This window comes from Salvelinus sp. IW2-2015, linkage group LG28 (assembly GCF_002910315.2).
Source record: "Salvelinus sp. IW2-2015 linkage group LG28, ASM291031v2, whole genome shotgun sequence".
Taxonomy (NCBI): Eukaryota; Metazoa; Chordata; class Actinopteri; order Salmoniformes; family Salmonidae; genus Salvelinus; species Salvelinus sp. IW2-2015.
Window position 1 is genome coordinate 16,881,095 of NC_036868.1, and position 22,479 is coordinate 16,903,573.

Sequence of the window (22,479 nt, forward strand, 5' to 3'; positions counted from 1 at the left end):
GTTGTGTACTGGGGCCTCCCACTTCTATTCTGGTTAGATCCAGTTTACGCTGTTCTGTGAGGGGAGTAGTACACAGCGTTGTACGAGATCTTCAGTTTCTTGGCAATTTCTCGCATGGAATAGCCATAATTTCTCAGAACAAGAATCGACTGACGAGTTTCAGAAGAAAGGTCTTTGTTTCTGGCCATTTTCAGCCTGTAATCGAACCCACAAATGCTGATGCTCCAGATACTCAACTAGTCTAAAGAAGGCCAGTTTTATTTCTTCTTTAATCAGAACAACAGTTTTCAGCTGTGCTAACATAATTGCAAAAGGGTTTTCTAATGATCAATTAGCCTTTTACAATTATAAACTTGGATTAGCTAACACAACGTGCCATTGGAACACAGGAGTGATGGTTGCTGATAATGGGCCTCTGTACGCCTATGTAGATATTCCATAAAAAATCAGCCGTTTCCAGCTACAATAGTCATTTACAACATTAACAATATCTACACTGTCTTTCTGATCAATKTTATGTTATTTTAATGGACMAAAAAWTWGCTTTTCTATCAAAAACAAGGACATTTCTAAGTGACCCCAAACTTTTGAACGGTAGTGTACATCTCTGGCTCACCCCTTTGTCAAGAAAAGATAACAGTAGGCACAACTCTGGCGAATACTGGGGAATTGACATCATGTACCGCACTGGATTATTTAAATTGGCAGCGCATCTCTACAGTCTGAAGGGGTTTTCTCTTTCTATCTCTTTACCTTTATCTGCACCATTCTGAGAACACAATAGGTGGACATAATACATAGGAAAATGTCATTCAAGGGACTTTCTTTCCACCTGTCAGAACCTGAAATCCCTCTATTTATTTGGCAGCGGTGTGGATAGTAACCTGCTGGTGAGTCAGTGGTGATGGGAACATTGTCTCTATTTAGTCTCATTAGAGAGGCCGGTACGACCGCACCGCCGTTCACTGCTGAAATAGTGGCAATGAGGCTCCTGTTTGGCCATTTCAGGTTATCAGATTAAAACCCTTTGAAATTAAATCACAGCCACTTGTCCCTTTTACCACACCTGGTCCCCATGACCCTCCCCCCTTCTCTGAGTGTCACCCCAGAAGGCCACCGCCACCCGCTGTCACTTCCCTGAAAATAGCCAGAGACCGTGACCCAGGGATGGGCTGTGTCATGAGAAGGTTAGGGCATATTAGATACAAGCCTGCTGGAGTTTCTCATCCGGTTAGCAGGGGGCCATTTTGTCTCTTTTACTGACATTAAATCCATAGTTGCTATGAGAAAATGTTCCTGGAACTGTGTCCCTGCAGGGGAGGAACAGGAGGCCTTTTCACCTGTTTCGCTACTTAACATCTCTTCCTCTCCTTGTACATTTATATTTATGTGTTTGTGCCTTCTTTTCTGGATGTTTGTTGTTATACCTGTTGTGTTCCTCTGGTCCAGCAGGGGCCAATACTAACGTAATGTTGAAACGAGGTTATATCTTTGCTTCTGGCTTTATACTGGCTGTTGGATAACTTTTAATTGCCGATATTGAGGAGGTTGTCCAGGTTCTTTATTTCTTGTAATGTAATTTACAACATGCTAGAGTCTGGGTTTCAGCACCTCAGAGAGAAATGTACTATCTAAAATGGCTCTGATTTCAAACAAAGCCATTGAATCCCACATAGAACTTGAACAGTTGAAGCACAATACTTTTATTGAGGTGAGTTACATTGCTATTACTTTAGATTGTAGTTGCATTACTATTACATCGTTGTTGTAGATTGATACTGTAGGTGTGGCTCAATTACAATAACCTTCCCAGTAGGACCCTCACTATAAGTGGGCAACACAGCAAAGACAGATTGGGCTTGAAGAGAAAAGGTGCTGTGTGTGGCTTTCTTTCACAGACTGGCACTCAGCATTTTGCACAGTAGGGGTGTTGCTGTCTTCTGTCACACCATCTGCCTCCAATTCTGCTGTTGCTCTATCTTTCTATTCACCTCACATTCTTTCTCACTCTTGCTTTCTCTCTTTCTCACTCTCCCTCTTGCTTTCTCTTTCTTGCTTTCTGCCTCCCCCCCCTCTATCTCTTGCTTTCTCGCTCTCTTTCTCTCTTTGCTTCATCTGGGAAAACATCCAGTCATAATAACACTCAAAGACCTGACCGATATTAGTGAAAGATAATTTGTTGCAGCTTGAGTTAAAACATACAGTAACCATACTGTGGTTTTGCCATGGAAATTCCTTTTTGAAGAGATAGTGATGTGTAAAAGTGAAAGCCGTGGTCAATTAAAGTGTTAAATGACACCTAAAACAGTTCTCGGCAGGTGTCTGTTGCCTTGGGCAATACCGTATTTCTCTTTTAGAGAAAACAAAACCTTGCATCACTAAATGTGTCATCACAAAGACCCAAGGGAGAAACGGTTATCTTCTCATTAATTGGATTTAAGAGCTCTATTTTTTTCTGGCTGTGTGTAATTGTAAGAAAAACACTTCAGGGGAGAAGAAAGTGCCAGATGCTTTGGCAATCTGACCTTTGCTTGGGGGGCTGAGTTCTTACTGGAAAATATATCTTATATCTTTTTGAATGCACTGTGTATATATATATATATATATATATATATATATATATATATATATATATACAGTGCATTCAAAAAGTATTCAGACCCCTTCACTTTTTCCATATTTTGTTACGTTACAGCCTTAAATTAAAATTGATTAAATTGTTCCCCCCCCCCCCTCATCGATCTACACACAATACCCCACAATACCCCATAACCAGGTTCAGACATTTTTGCAAATGTATTAAAAAATATATAAAAATATATAATTTACATCATTATTCAGACCCTTTACTCAGTGCTTTGTTGATGGACCTTTAACAGCGATTACAGTCATGAGTCTTCTTGAATATGACGCAACAAGCTTGGCACACCTGTATTTGGGGAGTTTCTCCCATTCTTCTCTGCAGATCCTCTCAACCTCTGTCAGTTTGGAAGGCAGCACAGCTATTTTCAGGTCTCTCTGGAGATATTCGATCGGGTTCAAGTCCAGGCTCTGGCTGGGCCACTCAAAGACCTGTTGGAAGGTGAAACTTCGCCCCAGTCTGAGGTCCTGAGCGCTCTGGAGCAGGTTATCATCAAGGATCTCTCTGTACTTTGCGCTGTTCATCTTTCCCTCGATCCTGACTAGTCTCCCAGTTCCTGCCGCTGAAAAACATCCCCACAAGATGATGCTGCCACCACTATGCTTCACCGTAGGAATGGTATTGTCCAGGTGATGAGCGGTGCCTGGTTTCCTCCAGACGTGACGCTTGGCATTCAGGCCAAAGAGTTCAATCAGAGAATCTTGTTTCTCATGGTCTGAGAGTCCTTTATGTGCCTTTTGGCAAACTCCTAGCGGGCTGTAATATGCCTTTCGCTGAGGAGTGGCTTCCGTCTGGCCACTCTACCATAAAGGCCTGATTGGTGGAGTGCTGCAGAGATGGTTGTCCTTCTGGAAGGTTCCACAGAGGAACTCTGGAGCTCTGTCAGAGTGACCATCAGGTTCTTCTCCCCTGATTGCCAGATCTAGGAAGAGTCTTGGTGGTTCCAAACTTCTTCCATTTAAGAATGATGTAGGCCACTGTGTTCTTGGGGATGTTCAATGCTGCAGAAATGTTTTGGTACCCTTCCCCAGATCTGCACTTCGACACAATCCTGTCTCAGAGGTCTACGGACAATTCCTTCGACCTCATGGCTTTTGCTCTGACATGCACTGTCAACTGTGGGAGCTTATATAGACAGGTGTGTGCCTTTCCAAATCATGTCCAATCAATTGAATYTACCACAGGTGGACTCCAATCAAGTTGTAGAAACATCTCAAGGATGACCGATGGAAACAGGATGCACCTGAGCTCAATTTCGAGTCTCATAGCAAAGGGCCTGAATACTTATACAAATAAGATATTCAGTTTTTTGCTAAAAAAGGTCAATGTTTTCCCTTTGTCATTATGGGGTATTGTGTGTAGATTGAGGAAATGTTTTTATTTAATCCATTTTAGAATAAGGCTGTAATGTAACAAAATGTGGAGAAAGTGAAGGGGTCTGAATACTTTATGAATGCACTGTAAAGAGAAAGAGAGAGAGAAAGAGAGGGAGAAAGAAAGAAAGAGAACGAGTGAGGGGGGTCAATATACAGTATAATATACAGTAAAGGTTTGCTCGTTAATCCATTTCTGTTGATTAATTTATACAACAGTAATACTATAAAAGCCAAACTCTCTGTGTCACAAAGTAAAGAGGTATGGAAATAAACAAGCTACATATAAGCTTCCTGATCTCATAACTAAACAAATCATGACTGATAATGAAAGTGTAGACATTTAAGGAAATATAGTTTCTTCTTGAGACAAAGTCTGTGAGACAGAACAGTTAGACAGCAGTAGCCTAGTTAAGCATATAACTACTCCAAATGAGGTCAATGAACCAAAGTGGTGTCACAGAACACTGAAAGTGTCCGAGTAGTTTTCCAATAACAAATAGCTCATGAAGCGCGGCTGTGTGTGTGTTTCTCGTAGTTGAGCCAGCTGAATGGAGGCCTTTTGTCCTGCTGGCAGACCCACTCTGCTCTGACTTCTTGTTTACCGGCTGAGGCTCTGACAGGGGATTTCCTCTGTGGCAAAAAAAGAATCCCTAAACCTCATCATGGAGGCTTTTTACCGAAACTGTGTTGAAGTGTTGTCATTGTGGCATTACCTTTATTACACACTTACACCTTTATTACACACTTTCATGTGTAATATGAGTAGGCACACACACACTACGCCCCCCACCCCCCCCCCCCCCACCCCACCCCACACACACAAACGCTGCCTCCATAATTCTAATGCACTCCCTCCCAATCATTATGTTAAATATGTGCCATTCATGTAACCTATCAAGAAAGAAGAGCCCAACTAATGGTTTGCTATACTGTATACTGTAAGTAATTAGCTTACATAACTAATGGATATTTTTCTGCATCAATTATAGAGTTAGAATAGGTATTAATTCTCATTTTAGCAATAATGATGATAGAACATTCTCTCAATGAAATATAATATTCTCTCAATTACCCGTAAATACATTAGATAGATACAAAGCAAGTTTTTTCTGCCTACAGTAAAGTTCTCAATTTTATCATCATCATCATCCCGTATAACGTTCTAGTTTAACAACACAGTCCCAGAAAACGTGGCATTTTGCATCTTGAGTGACACAATGAGTATGAACTCTTGAAACGGGTGAAAAGGCAAATGAGGTTACGGTACAGGTATTGGGTCGGCTTTAGGACCCAGGAGCGATTCAAATGCCGTTCAGACATAAGGCTCGGTTGGTTTAATGGGAGAAAGGCTAGACTTCTAGTGCACGAGGATACATTAACGAATACGCATGGACATATCCGCTGATAAATTGTCAAAGAGTCCAAGCAATGGCCCGGAATAACATTTGAATTGGTTAAGGTAAAGTACTGTGTTTGATTTCTTATTTTGTTGTTTCAGTCTTCAGTCATGCCAGAAAGGGTAGTTCCCATTGTAGTCAGTGGGATGCGGATATCTTCTTCACCCAATCTGCTGCTAGGCCTAGAACTGTAAAAAAACGAGCCAAAATATGAGAAATATTTACAATTCGGGATATTGTTCCACTTAGCTGACTGTGTGTAATGTGTAGCTTTGTGACGCATAGCTAATTTCCACAGTTATGCACGTTATTACATTTCTTACATTATATTTACGAAGAGTTCACATAATTACTGTAAAATCTTATTTTTTTAGGTGTCGGTCACAGTGCTCGGGAAACTAAAGTCAATTCCCTGTCATTAGTTGTTATGTTAGTAGTACATTTGCTTAATGCCGCTTGGTATCATTTGGCCACAGCAAGGAGTGTAAATCCGCCGTACAGTGTTATTAGTGACAAGTCCAATAAGTTTCCCAACATCTTTTTGTTCTTTGGTGAAGCTCAGCCTATTCACTCAGTATTGTCTTGTAGCCTAATTTAGTTGAAACTTAGTTGAATTATTTTATTGATGAACCTAAAATAACTGACCGGGACTTGAAGGTTGTTCCATTGATATATTTTCTACATTGTAGGCTAACCATAGAGAATAAGGGAACCTGCTTTTTGCAGTAGGCTAACACGTGTGCTGTAACCCGACTGTAACAATGGCCCCCACTTATTGCGTTATAGTGTGGAAACATTACATCCACATAGGCTACTCGTGTATCAACCCTAAAAGATTGGCTGAAAAGTTGTATTCAAACGGTGATATGATTACAAAATGTATTTCATGAAAAGCAACCACTGTATGAAGTTCTAAATTACCTATTTTACTGCATWAAAAAAAAAACTATTTCACACTATCTTTGTGTTATAGATTTGTATCATGACATGCCATTTGCAAAAATGATGTGATGTTAAACTGTCAGATTTACAGTGCATCTGCCTATTCTCAATTATGGATTTTGCCACAGGTGAGGGAGTGCAGTAATCACCATGATTTTTATTTTTTACTTTTACTCCATATTACTTAGAGAACAAAATATAGAAAGTTTAGGAGATAGTGAGATTGTGTGTTTGTGTTGAAGCATTTAAAAACAAGATGTGATGGACAGAGGCTAGTATTCCATTTTCAATCTCCAGGAATAATTGAGCTGAAATTATGCCTACAGCAAAAATACCTCTCAAAACACTACAATTACATAACAGAAAAAATGACTTAAAATCCTTACACTGACAAAGTGACTGGTGAAAATGTAGCAAGGCTTTCCTCTGGTACCCAACTCAGCATCTTTCGATACCAAAGTCCAAGCCAAGGGCAGGGTTATTGTGAGCATAATGAATAACACGCAAATKATTATTAAATCAGACACCAGACACGTTGTCTCTCTCACACAACTGCTATCTCCTCTTAGACATGCTCCTAAAATCTAGTGTGTGTGGATTACCTTGAGAAGAGAGAGAGCACACACTAACAAGGAGGTCAGACAGGATTCAAGGCAGATTTGTGGTGATGTCAGGGTACCACTGACAGTTTTTCGGAGGAGGAAGGGGGAGCATATTGAGGCTTAAAACAAACAAGTTGCCATGAAAAGAATCCATTGCAGTTGGGAACAGTTCTCTACTAAATGCCAATATCTTTGTTTGATCATGGTCAATACTCACAGTTGTTGCTAAACATGGCAGATAAATTATTTTAAAGCCAAAAATGAGATGGTTACGAACATCTCACATATAATGTGTGTGCCTGGGGTTGTTTTGAGGAACAGGAGACCTAAAACATAATACAAAGACTGAAAAAAACCACCAGAGGATGGAGAGTGTAAGAGACAGGCTGTGACAACTTTTTGAAGTAAGCAGTAGTGTGAACTGTTTGCCCTGTGGATGTAAATACCTCAAATTTGGTCGTAGCCTGAATATGAGGAATGTCTCTGGAATCTGCTGCTGTAGCACAGACAAGCGTATTGTGCCGGTCAGCGAGCCAAGAGGTTCAGATGTACAATCAGACAAATGGCAAGAGGAGTTGTTGTGTCAACCGCGCGCACACACACACACACACACACATACACACAACCTCCAGATCTCATGACATTTTAACAAGGGGTCCACCCTCACCTCTTACAACTCTCAAAGCATTTCACTGTCTCTGTGTGTTTGAGAAAGATAACCCTTTGAATCCCATCAGAGGTCAAGGAGTGGGGCAGCATGAAGGATATCAGTCAAACAACATGTCAGTATTTGAGTCTTTCAACCCAATTTATTGTCTAGACAGATGAGGTCTGGAAGAAACGTCTAATCATGGCTACTTCTCAAGGGTTTACAAATGAACTAGCCACAACCACCTTAAAACAGACACTTCTGTTTGCAATCCATAGTCAGTCTCTTTTGAACTCTTTCTCACGCACAGACATCCAGTCAAGCTTACAGCGCCAGCCTAGTTGTTACACCCAGTAATAGTCTCTCTTAACTAAGCTGAGTGTATTTCATATGCTTATGTTTTACAGGGAGGTAAAATATGCTGTACACTAATTGCATAAATAAGCACTCTTTTACCCATCTTCACGCTCATCAGAAAAAATGTGGCTACTCACTCAAGGTGGTCCATTTGAAAACAAGGGGGGTGGTGGTTGCTTAGTTACCTAACATAAAAACAAACAACAATCTAAACACTGTAATTCAGGGGCGAACCACCCTGTCCAAAGTCATTAGAATTCAAGGAATGGATCTGGAAATGAGTTTTATATTTGGGTTCTGTAAATGCTCCTTCTATGCTATTCACCCACTCATTGTTCCCTTTTGCTCAGCCTGTTCCCGAACATTAGCAATTAACGCAAAGGATGTTGACAGCGTGCTGAATATGAGGATATTGACAGCCTGCTGAATGTGAGGATATTGACAGCCTGCTGAATGTGAGGATATTGACAGCCTGCTGAATGTGAGGATATTTGACAGCTGCTGAATGTGAGGATATTGACAGCTCTGCTGAATGTGAGGATATTGACAGCCTGCTGAATGTGAGGATATTGACAGCCTGCTGAATGTGAGGAAATTTGACAGCCTGCTGAATGTGAAAGGATATTGACAGCCTGCTGAATGTGAGGATATTGACAGCCTGCTAATGTGAGGATATTGACAGCTGCTGAATGTGAGGATATTGACAGCCTGCTGAATGTGAAGGATATTGACAGCCTGCTGAAATGTGAGGATATTGAACAGCCTGCTGAATGTGAGGAAATTGACAGCCTGCTGAATGTGAGGATATTGACAGCCTGCTGAATGTGAGGAATATTGAACAGCCTGCTGAATGTGAGGATTTGACAGCCTGCTGAATGTGAGGATATTAACAGCTGCTGAATGTGAGGATATTGACAGCCTGCTGAATGTGAGGATATTGACAGCCTGCTGAATTTGAGGATATTGACAGCCTGCTGAATGTGAGGATATTGACAGCCTGCTGAATGTGCGGATATTGACAGCCTCGTGAATGTGAATGTGAGGATATTGACAGCCTGCTGAATGTGAGGATATTGACAGCCTGCTGAATTTGAGGATATTGACAGCCTGCTGAATGTGAGGATATTGACAGCCTGCTGAATGTGAGGATATTGACAGCCTCTTTTAAACAACTCTTAACAGAAGTTACCTCCACACTGATTACATGAGTAACTTTTGTCACATTTCTGTCTCAATTGATTCTGACAGATTATTCAAAGTTGCCAGACATGATTGGAAACAACAGTCAATCTGAAGAAAGTCGCACCACACAGGATTGGGGGTCTTTCTTTAGAATATTGTGTACTAGAAGGTAAGGGATCATTAGCAAACATGGTCAGTGGTCACCTGGTTAGTAACCAAACAGAACAGCAAACAAAATAGTAGGTCTAGTATGGGCAACGTGGCTGACTCTTGTATTTGCATCATTTCACCCATTTAGTGGAATGAACCTGGTGAACTCTACCTGTTAGCAACTGTACCTGGCAGAAACAGCTGCTACATGTATGAGTCGTTAGGATTAAGGGTGATTCCACCCAAAAGCCCTCCCTCAGCCTTTGCACTGCACACACTGGCTCATGCACATTATCTACCGTCTGCAGTTTCTGGCCTGGCAGACTTTGTGTGCTGTTAACTCAATCCATTGACAAAACTGCAGGTTTATTTGCCTCCTATCATCCTTTTCAAGGGCCAACATCTCCTGTACTTTGAAAGGCACATTTGCACAGAGCCGCTGCTGGGATGCACCCTATTCACCATAAAACCCTGCTACTCCACATGTTAATTAATGTCAAGGCATGTCCACTGACATCCCACAAATCCCAGCTGTGGATGTGCAGCTGCGTGGCATGAAGAAGAGTCCATCCTCTTTCTTGCTGTATTTTATACACTCCCTCTCTCCTCTGCAGCAGCTTCCCTGGCTCCCTGACACTGGGGCGCGTGGTGCACACTCCACCATGACGAGGCCACAAATGTCGAACTAGGCGTGGCGGTGGCAGCCCTAAGGGGCCTCTCTTTTTCCTCTCTTTCCCTCTTTCTTTCCCTCCCTCATTTCCCATTCCTCCCTCTCGTTCTCCCTCCCTCCCTCTGTATCGGTCTTTCTCTCGCTCCTACTCTTTCTCCTTCTTTCTTTCTTCCTTCTCTCCTCCCCTCCCTCTCCTCCCCTCCCTCTCTGGCTTGGTCACGTGACCAGCTGTGAGGGCGTTGGGTTCATTCGAGTGCTGCGAGTGTGTGTGTGTGTGTGTGTGTGTGTGTGTGTGTGTGTGTGTGTGTGTGTTGTGTGTGTGTGTTGTGTGTGTGGTGTGTGTGTGTGTGTGTGTGTGTGTGTGTGTGTGTGTGTGTGTGTGGTGTGTGTGTGTGTGTCTGAGGGAGCGAGTGTTTTGCCATGGGCCAAGTCTCTTTTTCCCCTCGCGCAGCCAGCCGGCAGTGGGGGTGGTGGGGACGTGCAGGCGTCTTTGGAGGGAGGAGCGCTCTGGGCTGCAGAGTGTGCCTGAACCAGGAGGAGATGTCAGTGTGAGGTCCTAAGGGATCACGTGTGCGTGCGTGTGTCGCGTGTGTGTCGTTGCATGTGTGTGTTGCATGTACGAACTATTATGTGTGGTTTGGTACGGTACGCATTTTCTTAGAGTTATTAGTCTGGTGTGTGCATGAATGAACCATTTGTAATCTCCGCCTATGAGGTTGTTTTGTGAGGATGTGTTTACTGCACATGTTTCTATGCGCTCCCATGTGTTGGAGCTGCATGCTATTAGACAGGTGTGAGGAGTAGTTTCTGTTTCTGAACATGGTTTGTGTAGTGTCCTGTGTTATGGATGATAGTGTTAGCTGTTTTATGTGCATCCTTGTGCTTCTGCTGGGATAATACGAGTGTGGTGTTTGTGCATCCTTGTGCTTCTGCTGGCATAATATGAAGTGTGTGTTTGTGCATCCATGTGCTTCTGCTGGCATAATACGGAGTGTGTGTTTGTGGCATCCTTGTGCTTCTGCTGGCATAATACGAAGTGTGTGTTTGTGCATCCTTGTGCTTTCTGCTGGCATTAATACGAGTTGTGTGTTTGTGCAATCCCTTTGGTGCTTCTGCTGGCATAATACGAGTGTATGTTTGTTGCATCCATGTGCTTCTGCTGGCATACCATACGAGTGTGTGTTTGTGCATCCTTGTGCTTCTTGCTGGCATAATACGAGGGTTGTTTGTGCATCCTATGTGCTTCTGCTGGCATAAGTACGAGTGTGTGTTTGTGCATCCTTGTGCTTTGCTGGCATTAATCGAGTGTGTGTTTGTGCATCCTTGTGCTTCTGCTGCATAATACGAAGTGTGTGTTTGTGCATCCTTGTGCTTCTGCTGGCATAATACGAGGTGTGTGTTTGTGCATCCTTGTGCTTCTTGCTGCATAATACGAGTGTGTGTTGTGCATCCTGTGCTTCTGCTGGCATAATACGAGTGTGTGTTTTGTGCATCCTTGTGCTTCTGCTTGGCATAATACGAAGTGGTGGTGTTTGTGCATATCCTTGTGCTTTCTTCTGGCATAGATACGAGTGTGTTTGTGCATCCTTGTGCTTCTGCTGGCATAATACGAGTGTGTGTTTGTGCATCCTTGTGCTTCTTCTGGCATAATACGAGTGTGTGTTTGTGCATCCGTTTGCTTCTGCTGGCATAATACGAGTTTGTGTTTGTGCTGCAAGTTGGGGCAAGGGAGTTAACCACATGGGCAAGAGGGCTGTTGTTAAAGATTTCTGTCGTTCACAGGAACACTGTGGTCTCTTTCTGTGCGTACCAAGGAAATCGAAAAGGGACCATCGCGCTCTCCCAGAAGTTTGGTTGATGTGTAAAATCTGTGAATTCAGAAAGTAAAGGGTATGATGTATGATGCACTAAAGAATGTCGCATAAAGCTTACTTCATTTTTTGAGGAGCCAGACATTAGGGATGGACATTTGACCTTTTTGAACTGTTTGAGTACTCACACTACTTTTTTTTCTTCGAGTACTCTTAATAATAAATAAATAAAAGCTATTTTTAGAACACAATGCCTGCACTGGAATTTTTTTGTGGTGAATTTGTCTACATGCCAAGGTTTCCCATGCTCGGTCTTGGGCACCCAAAGGGGTGCACATTTAGTTTTTGCGTTAGCACTACACAGCTGATTCAACTAATCATCAAGCTTGAATCATTTGAACCTTCAGCAGTGTGGTGCTTGTTTGTAGGAGCCTATGGCTGTGCACTGGCATAGCCTTGTTTTGTTAATTTAGCAGACAAGATGCTCTTATTTCCCGAGCCCTTATCACAGTCGACACACATTTTATAGTAAAAATAGAACAGAAGTGATGCACATCTCCTGTCTGGAACACTTATTCTCAAACAGTGATCATTTGAAACTGGGCCCAATTTGGAGAGTTGAAAAATATTTTTCAGGGGTACAAACCAAAAATCGGTCTTCTTTTCGATATACAGACATTTTGATTTCGTTTATCCTGACTGTTAACAATTCCACATTGGACACCACATGGGAGGAATTACGGCCTAGTGTTTGGTGAGTAGGTCTATTCTTAATGATTCTGACGAAAATATGATCTTTGTCTTTATCAAAATAATGTTTTTGCATATTTTCAGTCTGGAACCTGTTTATTTAGGGGTGTTATTCCCTAGGCTAACCAATTCTAAATGGCACTAGCAATTTGCAAAGTAGGGCCGTCACGAGTTACCACAGCCAGTCGTTAATCATAAACCGTGCCTGTTTCTACAATTTCTCTTTTTAAAATCAGATTTTAAACTTAACCCTGAACCACACTGCTAACCTTATGCCCAACCTTTCATGAGTTTTTCTAATATAGAGACTTTGATTTTGTGACTGGCAGCTAGTGACAACCACAAAGTAGCTGAAGCGGGAAATTACGCAATTGTTCCAAAATTGCAGCTCATTATTGTAACACATATTTTGCTACTTCAGTCAACCAGTCCATTTTACATTTGTGATAAAACTGTCGTCATCCCATCAGTTAGATATGTTTTTAAAGGCATTTATTTCTGTAGAGTGTGTAGAGGGAGCGCTCCGAACACAATTGAGTGAGACACAGAGGGGTAAAGGCTTTTAGGTAGCAGAATGTGTGATGCTTGGCTTGGTTTGTTTTTTCTTGTGTTCCGCAAATGCACAGGTACAAATGGAACACTAGAGTCAAAGTAAATGAATGTTTTGGTCAAGACAACATTTTGACCAAATAGTTTTACGGTGTTGGACTTTCTTTAATTTAAAAAAAAAATCTCTGGTTAAATATTGAGTTTTGACGTCTGTTTGAGTACTCGATTATTCATGCCCACCCCTACCAGACATTGATGGGTGGTGGGTGTGTGTGTAGCAAGGAGAAAGGAAGGAGGAAGAGGGGTGTATGCTGGGGGCAGCAGGATTTTTCTCTGGAATTAGTCTACCTTTTACCGTCTCTGTTCTCATTGGCTAGTCCCAGTCAATAGGGCCCTTGCTGCACCCCCCTTGCAATCACCGGATCATCTCAAAGCAATTTCTCTGGTCTGCCTATAGGTCCGTCTGAGATTCATTACACTGTACATCCCATTCTGGGTGAAAAAACATGATGTCAAATCAAATGTACAGTCGTGGCCAAAAGTTTTGAGAATGACACAAATATTACATTTCACAAAGTCTGCTGCCTCAGTTTGTATGATGGCAATTTGCATATACTCCAGAATGTYATGAAGAGTGATCAGATGAATTGCAATTAATTGCAAAGTCCCTCTTTGCCATGCAAATGAACTGAATCCCCCCCAAAACATTTCCACTGCATTTCAGCCCTGCCACAAAAGGACCAGCTGACATCATGTCAGTGATTCTCTCGTTAACACAGGTGTGAGTGTTGACGAGGACAAGGCTGGAGATCACTCTGTCATGCTGATTGAGTTTGAATAACAGACTGGAAGCTTCAAAAGGAGGGTGGTGCTTGAAATCATTGTTCTTCCTCTGTCAATCATGGTTAACTGCAAGGAAACACGTGCCGTCATCATTGTTTTGCACAAAAAGGGCTTCACAGGCAAGGATATTGCTGCCAGTAAGATTGCACCTAAATCAACCATTTATCGGATCATCAAGAACTTCAAGGAGAGAGGTTCAATTGTTGTGTAGAAGGCTTCAGGGCGCCCAAGAAAGTCCAGCAAGCGCCAGGACCGTCTCCTAAAGTTGATTCAGCTACAGGATCGGGGCACCCCCAGTACAGAGCTTGCTCAGGAATGGCAGCAGGCAGGTGTGAGTGCATCTGCACGCACAGTGAGGCAAAGACTTTTGGAGGATGGCCTGGTGTCAAGAAGGGCAGCAAAGAAGCCACTTCTCTCCAGGAAAAACATCAGGGACAGACTGATATTCTGCAAAAGGTACAGGGATTGGACTGCTGAGGACTGGGGTAAAGTCATTTTCTCTGATGAATCCCCTTTCCAATTGTTTGGGACATCCAGAAAAAAGCTTGTCCAGAGAAGACAAGGTGAGCGCTACCATCAGTCCTGTGTCATGCCAACAATAAAGCATCCTGAGACCATTCATGTGTAGGGTTGCTTCTCAGCCAAGGGAGTGGACTCACTCACAATTTTGCCTAAGAACACAACCATGAATAACGAATGGTACCAACACATCCTCCGAGAGCAACTTCTACCAACCATCCAGGAACAGTTTGGTGATGAACAATGCCTTTTCCAGCATGATGGAGCACCTTGCCATAAGGCAAAAGTGATAACTAAGTGGCTCGGGGAACAAAACATTGATATTTGGGTCCATGGCCAGGAAACTCCACAGACCTTAATCCCATTGAGAACTTGTGGTCAATCCTCAAGAGACGGGTGGACAAACAAAACCCCACAAATTCTGACAAACTCCAAGCATTGATTATGCAAGAATGGGCTGCCATCAGTCAGGATGTGGCCCAGAAGTTAATTGACAGCATCCCAGGGTGGATTGCAGAGGTCTTGAAAAAGAAGGGTCAACACTGCAAATACTGACTCTTTGCGTCAACTTCATTTAATTGTCAATAAAAGCCTTTGACACTTATGAAATGCTTGTAATTATACTTCAGTATTCCATAGTAACATCTGACAAAAGTATCTAAAGACACTGAAGCAGCAAACTTTGTGGAAATGTATATTTGTGTCATTCTCAATACTTTTGGCCACAACTGTACAGTTAGGGGTCTGTCTGTTTTGTTGAAGACTACGTATGTCTTCAATGCGCCTTAAAACATCACAACGGATGTAGTCTGACCTATAGTGTGGCTCGCTGAGTTTGTACATCCTATGGAAATGTTATGTGTTATGTTGACGGACAGTTTCCCACAAAGTCTAAGCAATGAAAAACCACTGTCTCGCAATCTCCCCCTTCCTGGCTTCCTCACCTTAACCTCTGCTTAGTCCTGTCAGCATTCTTTCTGTGCTGTGCAACATGAGTGTGGTTTGACAGTGGGGCTCTATGTACTGCAAGGCAGCAAGCAAAAAAGGTCACTGCAAGGTCTGTAACTTCATGTTTTCCTCAACGCAGACAAATCATGCCTCTCTGGGAGCTGTGTATGACCTCCTGGTGAACCCCTCCGGGTTTGTTCGCTCTCTCCTACAGGCAACTCATTACAGGAGACATTACATACACACAAYCTCTTGACCCTTGGCTTGCCCCTTTGTACTGCACAGATTGAAGCCCTTACCAGGGCTAGAGAATACCATGTGTAGATTTCTAATATTTTGCAATTCACCTTTTGTTGTTGTTGTGTGGTAGCCTAACTAGTTAGATTTGACTGGCCAATTGCAACGACCTTGCAATAGTGCAGGATTTCTTCAAACTACCAATGGGAGATGACAGCCTTTAAGCAGCCTTGCTTGCAACCAAAAACCCACAAGAGTAAACCTGCATATCCGTTGATCTCATGTTTGCTTGATTTCATTACACATTTTAGATGTGGACAGTTCAGGGATGTTTTATTTTCCCCTCTTGATAAGAAATGACTATTAATACAAATTATTAAAGTAATTGTCCAGTGTTTCCAGATTTCTATGAAGTATGACTTATAATGACAATATGCGTGAAAAGTTTTCCTTACCAACATTTTTGGAATTACGTATGTTAAAAGCAGCTTTTCCGTGTTGGAATAGTGTGGGCATATCCCAACAACAGAATGGTGTGGGCGTATACTGGTCATAAAAAAATATTTATCCTGATAGTAGGCTGATTRGCCAGCTCATCCTCCTCAGGAGTATGACATCATACTGTATGAGGAAATAGCAAGCATTTTTTAATGGTCTGTTTTATATACAGTTTAGGGTGTTTTTGTGTGTGTTTTTCTTCAATGTATGCTTTGGCCACATACAGGATCAGTCAACAACATTTATATGGGTATGAGTTAACAGAATAAGAACTTTTAAAAGTATATTTTCACTGGACAGTTACTTGTATTGATGGTTTAACGGGAGCTCCCCTGGATATAATTTGGTGACCACCAATGGTTGCAATAGGCCTGGAGAGAGGTCTTCAAATGAAGAAATCAGAACATGGCTAGCAGCTAGTTAGTTAAACAAAAACAAATAGTCTGGTGGGCTATGGTCCAGTGAATGGCCATTTTGTAAACATACTTGCTCCTGTCTTTCATGTCTGTTTGTTTTGGGCTTCTGAACAGTTCACTATGGGCATCTGTTATTTTTTCCCTAGGTGAAATGATACTTGATTGGTAGATCAAAAACATTAAGCTGCATAGTAAAGCCAGTTTCAGGTTGATTTATGTAATTAGCTGCTAGATGGAGCATGTAGTGTTGTGCAGTGGGGAGGGGTGTTCTGTCTGGGCTTAGTCTACAGAACTGCTGCCTCCTTCCCCAGCCCTGTGCCTGGAAGTCATTTGATCTTTACCATCTCAGCACAACCACATCAACATGCTATAACCATCCTGTAATTTGTTTAGACGTGCAGAAAATGTATATCTGGAATGCATCCATTTCCATACAGAGTTTGACAGTAGCAGTAGAAACACTTGGCATATTGCTGTGCTAGACAGCACCTGCTGTCTGTTGAAGCCATATTAAATAATGTGAACCTGCATTAACCCCTCTCTCTATCGTACAGATCTTCTGCCAATGCATTCATAAGCTCTTTTCATGGCTAGTCATATCATTCTGATGAACAGGGGTGTCATTTAATATAATATCATTGGGTTGCAGTCAAGGGGCAGGATTTCAAGAACCAGAGGATTAGGGCAAATAAAGCTCTGCAAGGCTCAGCAACGGTTCTCTTTATTTTTTAGCCTAGCACTAATATTAATCATGGTGATCATAGTGTAGTTATAGTACAATATTATAATTTTTAGGCCTACCAATGGAAATCTGAAATTTCCCTCATTCCTTGAATATACCTGATTTAGTTTGGTCCAACAGCAGAACACCCAACCTGTGAACCACCTTGATTATTATTTAATTTCATACAACGGGTGGTTCTAATGCTGATTGGTTAAAACTGCATTCCAGCCGGTGTCTTTTCCCCAAGATACCACTGGCTAAATCTATAACGTTAAAATGCTTATTTACTCTGTTCCATCTGACTGCACAGTCCACTGTCTCATCAGCCCAGCCAGACAATTTGTAAACTTGATCTCCACTATAAAAATCCGTTATCTCACATTTTATTTTTAGACTAACACTTCGTTTTCTACAGCGGAGGTTTGTATTAACCTTGCTGTCTGGCTCTCTGACATTCGATCTCAAGCTGTCCCATAATAATGAACGTGTCGGGATGAGACAGACAGGCAGGCAGCTTTTCTTAGCCATTCGAAATCATGAATCAGCTGGCATAATTTTTATGGATATATATACACAAAGAAATGTCAATTGAAAAAAGAAAATGAAACAAAGTGCAGCTAGTTTGTAGTCTTTCCAGCTTCAGTTTGAAGTGATTGTGTTAGTTGTGTTGTTGGCTAGCTCCTCTGAACAACAGTGTCCTGATGAGAAAGCACATTTTCTGTGCCAGGCAAAATCGCGCCTATGGATGCAGCCAAATAAATGTCACTAGGAAACAGCTTAAACAAATGCAGCTACTGTTCTGGCTGCACTGTTTGACATGACTGTAAGTTAGCTGTAGTTGGCTAGCTAGCAAGCAAGGGATAAGAATGTTGCCAGCCAGTATGGCAATGGAACATTTAGAACGAAGACCTGTGTCGCGTCCATAGATACAGAACAAAAAGACTGAACGACTGAGTTGCGTCTCTGGCAACCAAACCGATAGAACGAACAACCAGCTGGCTTGGGTAGCAACTCTAGTTTTGTGTCGGGACTATATCTTGTGGAAGGATGAAATAGTATGAATACATTTATCAAAATATTTTTTTTTATGAAAATATGTCGATCTTTATTTGAATATGTTGGTAACTCGTTGTATAAACGTGATAATGCCCTGGAAGCCGGTGTTTGGAGGATATATTGGCACGGTTTGCCTCCCCTCGACTTTGTCTCGGGCCTAACAACACCAGTGCCAATGTATCCTTCAAACACCGGCTTCGAGGGTGTTCATTATCACTTAAACGTATTAAATGATCTTATATGGCATTGCACAAAGTAGGCTATATATCCAAGGGACAATTTTGGTGCAATATTTCCACTGTTGATAGATATGGAGGGATACATGGGGTGGTAGCCATGACATGGTAGAAAGATTTGACAGCTGCTAAACGGTCTGCATAGTTCTGTGTCTTGGTGCCATCCGAGTAAGGATCCGGTCTTCTAATTTAACCAATAAGGCACGAGGAGGTGTGGTATATGGCCAATATACCATGGCTAAAGGCTGTTCTTACGCACGATGCAATGCGGAGTGCCTGGACACAGCCCTTAGCTGTGGTATATTGGCAATATACCACACCTCCTCGTGCCTTATTGGTTAAATTAGAGTTCCTAGAGTGTGCGGCTCTCCTTTATTTTTACGTTTTCTACTCCGCTAGCCAGCACCTCGCCTAAATAGGTGTGCGTTTCTTTTTCTTCTATATTGGCAATATATCAGAAACCCCAAGGTGCTTTATTTCTATTATAAACTGGTTACCAACGTAATAGTAAAAACAAATATACGGTCTGATATACCACGGCTGTCAGCCAATCAGCATTCAGGGTTCGAACCACCCAATTTATAATAACAAATACCAGACACTTGTTCAGTAGGGTACAACGCTACAGAAAAAACAGATAGAAATGGCAACACTACATGAATTTGTCCTTATTCATGTGTAGTAAAACTGTAATTACTCTAACATTGTATTTTGTTACATAGTGATTTAGTAATTACTTTGTAATTGTATAGTAAATGACTTGAGCTGTTTTTCTGGAATAATAACTGATTGCCATTTGTAGTCCTTGTTTCTTTGTCTCTTAATGTTGCTTTATCACTGCCTGTGGTGTGTTAATATTTGCAGCATTGAAGAATGTGTAATAGGGTGTCCTAGTTCAAATCCAGCCTCTCTTTGTCTTACTCCAATAGGTAACCAGTGCTGGCTGAAACGTTCCCCAGCACTAGACCACTTCTGATTTGACTGAAGGGGACCAGAGTGTCTTCTCCTTCTGTGGGACTCCCTCAGTGGACAGAACCTCCCCCTTACCCCCATTCCTCCGCAGACCACCATGGGCGAAGTAGTCATTGTGAAGGAGGGATGGCTTCACAAACGCGGTAAATACATATTCCCTCCATCTCCCACACCCTCTTACCTAAGGCTTTGGAAATCACACAATCTTCCATTGATTCTTCCTCTGTTTTGATATGAAATAAGTGTAGATTTCTTTGTAGATTTTGCATATTTTTCAATTAGCCAACCTGTTGTCTTTTGACCTAAATGGGCAGATAAAGTCGTCTCACAAATTCCTGAGATTGCTTCCTGTTGTTTCAGCTCCATTCATAGATAACCAGGTCTACAATGCAAGTGATGCAATGTTTATGGTCCTCGATATTGTTTACGGTCTATAAGAATGTTTACTGTTCTGAAGTATTTAATGGCTGCTACGAATGTTCATGGTTCATAAAATGTTAGTTCCCAACACCTAAGGCCTGTGAATACATCCTCATAACAAACCTGTTAGTGCGCACACACACTAGTAGCGGTTATATCAGGACTTAGGTGGGTGAAACAAAATATTTGCCCTTTTCTGGATAGAAATGAACTATTAACTTTTGGATTAGTCTGTGTGTAGGTTGAACTCTGGGTCTCTGCTGTGACCCAAGCCAAACCTCGTGCATGTTTTCCACTTGCACCTGCTTTACCTTTGACCCTTTCTGTGTTCTATAAACAAAGAGGATGACACCCCCCACTGTATGACTGAACTGTCGCCAGCGCACGCCGCCTCACCTCGACACAGCTGTAGCCACAGGGAAGAACGGATTGCAAAATTAAGGAGTTCAGAGAATGACTGACAATGACAAACGATGGTTTCAGCCACTTATGTTTGTTTTCACATATGAAATCCTCTAATTGCCTACACTGGATATTTCAGAGTGAATTCTGTTATTGGGTTGTATACAACACCCTTTTCAATCACAGAGGCGCAACTTAACTTTCTGCAATGGAGCAGGGATAAGGGTGTGGTGGAGGGCGACAGCAGCAGTAAGACTCCTACACACTGTGGAAGTTGGACGGTTGAGGAGTTTGCAAGGCCAATGGGTTATTACGGGAGAATCCTCCCTCCCTCCAGCCTCGGACAGTCGGACAGTGTAGCGCCGTGTCTAGGAGTTTGGGGGTCATCCCAGTTCAGCTATGCAGACAGACACCACCCGGAATGGCTCTGGGCCCTGTTCAAAAGGAAGGCAGCCGATGCTGGATTTGTGCCGCTTAGTGTGGCGGCGAGCCTGTTTTGCCCACAAGGGATTTGGGGGGAGATGTTTTTTCTCTCTCGATGTGGCCATGGTGACATCACCCATGGGAAACCATGAAGGCTGCAGGGTGGTGCTGTCAGGCTCTTTCAGCTCAGGGTGCATTTTAAAAATGCTCATGCTTTGCCCACCTGTCACTCTCAAACTTTATACAACAACTTTAGTTTAGGAGGGTCATGCTCATTCAAGCACTGTATGCAAGTCACCTAATTTAAACATGCCAACGTGCATCATGTCTCCTCTGTATGGTTGACAATATGCTGAACTGGTTTGTATGTAATGGAAGCAAGGTATATAAATGTAGCCTGAATGACCCGATTATGCCAGGTTTCTTGCTTTCATCAGATAGGGCTGTATTTTAGCGTGAAGTGAGTCAACTACTTGGGTTTAAGCGGTTACTGAAGGGCATTGGTTCCATCACTGCAGACCGAGTTTGGACTTTCCCACTATTCCAGGGATAATCAAAGCCACGGATGGATGCTAGGACGACCTCCATGGGACTCTTCACATTGAAACATGGCAGGGGCTCCAACCAAGGTGTTAGTCAACCATTGGAAAAGCCTGCTCTGAGGAAAACATCTGGACTCCCTGGAACGCATCTACCTTTCCCTTTTTTAGCCAGTATCTCAGCATGGCTAGGAGTCCTCTGATTCCAAGCAAAAGAGTCATACACGAGGTAGGAGAAAAATGTGCTTTGGATGTGACTCCTGGACTCAAAATTCACAACTGGAAAGGCTTATTCTTAAATCCCAGCCTCAGCCTAAATACTGTTTAGTGTCCTGGCAGCTGGTTGGTTCCTGATATGGCAAAGTAGCCACACCCTTTAGCCTGCGGTTATGTGGCTTGCGATGGTGTGCCACTCTTGTCTGATCAAAGCATTCCGTTCGCAAACGTTGCAGAGGAGACGGGTACACCGGGATCAGTCTGTGGAGATTGGCAGTTACAGTTGGTGCAGAGGATTTGTAGGTTGGGGGGAGGGTGGTCATGTGTCAGCCAGGCCAGCCRGTACCTTCCTTACCAAAAGCCTCCTCAGACCCAGTGTGGTTGAGCACACTACAGGGTCAGGTGAGGCATATTGAGGAGTGGCTGTAAGGCAGAGACATACTGGTAGTGGTGGCTCCTCTTAACACTTACATACAGTGGGGAGAACAAGTATTTGATACACTGCCGATTTTGCAGGTTTTCCTACTTACAAAGCATGTAGAGGTCTGTAATTTTTATCATAGGTACACTTCAACTGTGAGAGACGGAATCTAAAACAAAAATCCAGAAAATCACATTGTATGATTTTTAAGTAATTAATTTGCATTTTATTGCATGACATAAGTATTTGATCACCTACCAACCAGTAAGAATTCCGGCTCTCACAGACCTGTTAGTTTTTCTTTAAGAAGCCTCCTGTTCTTCACTCATTAACCTGTATTAACTGCACCTGTTTGAACTCTTACCTGTATAAAAGACACCTGTCCACACACTCAATCAAACAAACTCCAACCTCTCCACAATGGCCAAGACCAGAGAGCTGTGTAAGGACATCAGGGATACAATTGTAGACCTGCAACAGGCTGGGATGGCTACAGGACAATAGGCAAGCAGCTTGGTGAGAAGGCAAAACTG

At 42.4% G+C, this 22,479-nt stretch overlaps 1 protein-coding gene across 2 annotated transcripts in view; it reads left to right on the top strand.

Moving 5' to 3' along the window:
- Window positions 1-5,319: 5,319 nt before the first annotated feature.
- Window positions 5,320-22,479, top strand: part of LOC111954329 (RAC-alpha serine/threonine-protein kinase) — a 38,985-nt gene continuing 21,825 nt past the window's right edge. For both annotated transcript variants that reach the window (XM_070435971.1, XM_023973974.2), the window contains exons 1-2: window positions 5,320-5,476; window positions 19,483-19,668. In XM_070435971.1, the coding sequence (XP_070292072.1) occupies window positions 19,623-19,668 (46 nt within the window). In that variant the 5' untranslated portion in view covers window positions 5,320-5,476; window positions 19,483-19,622. The remainder of the gene's footprint in view (window positions 5,477-19,482; window positions 19,669-22,479) is intronic.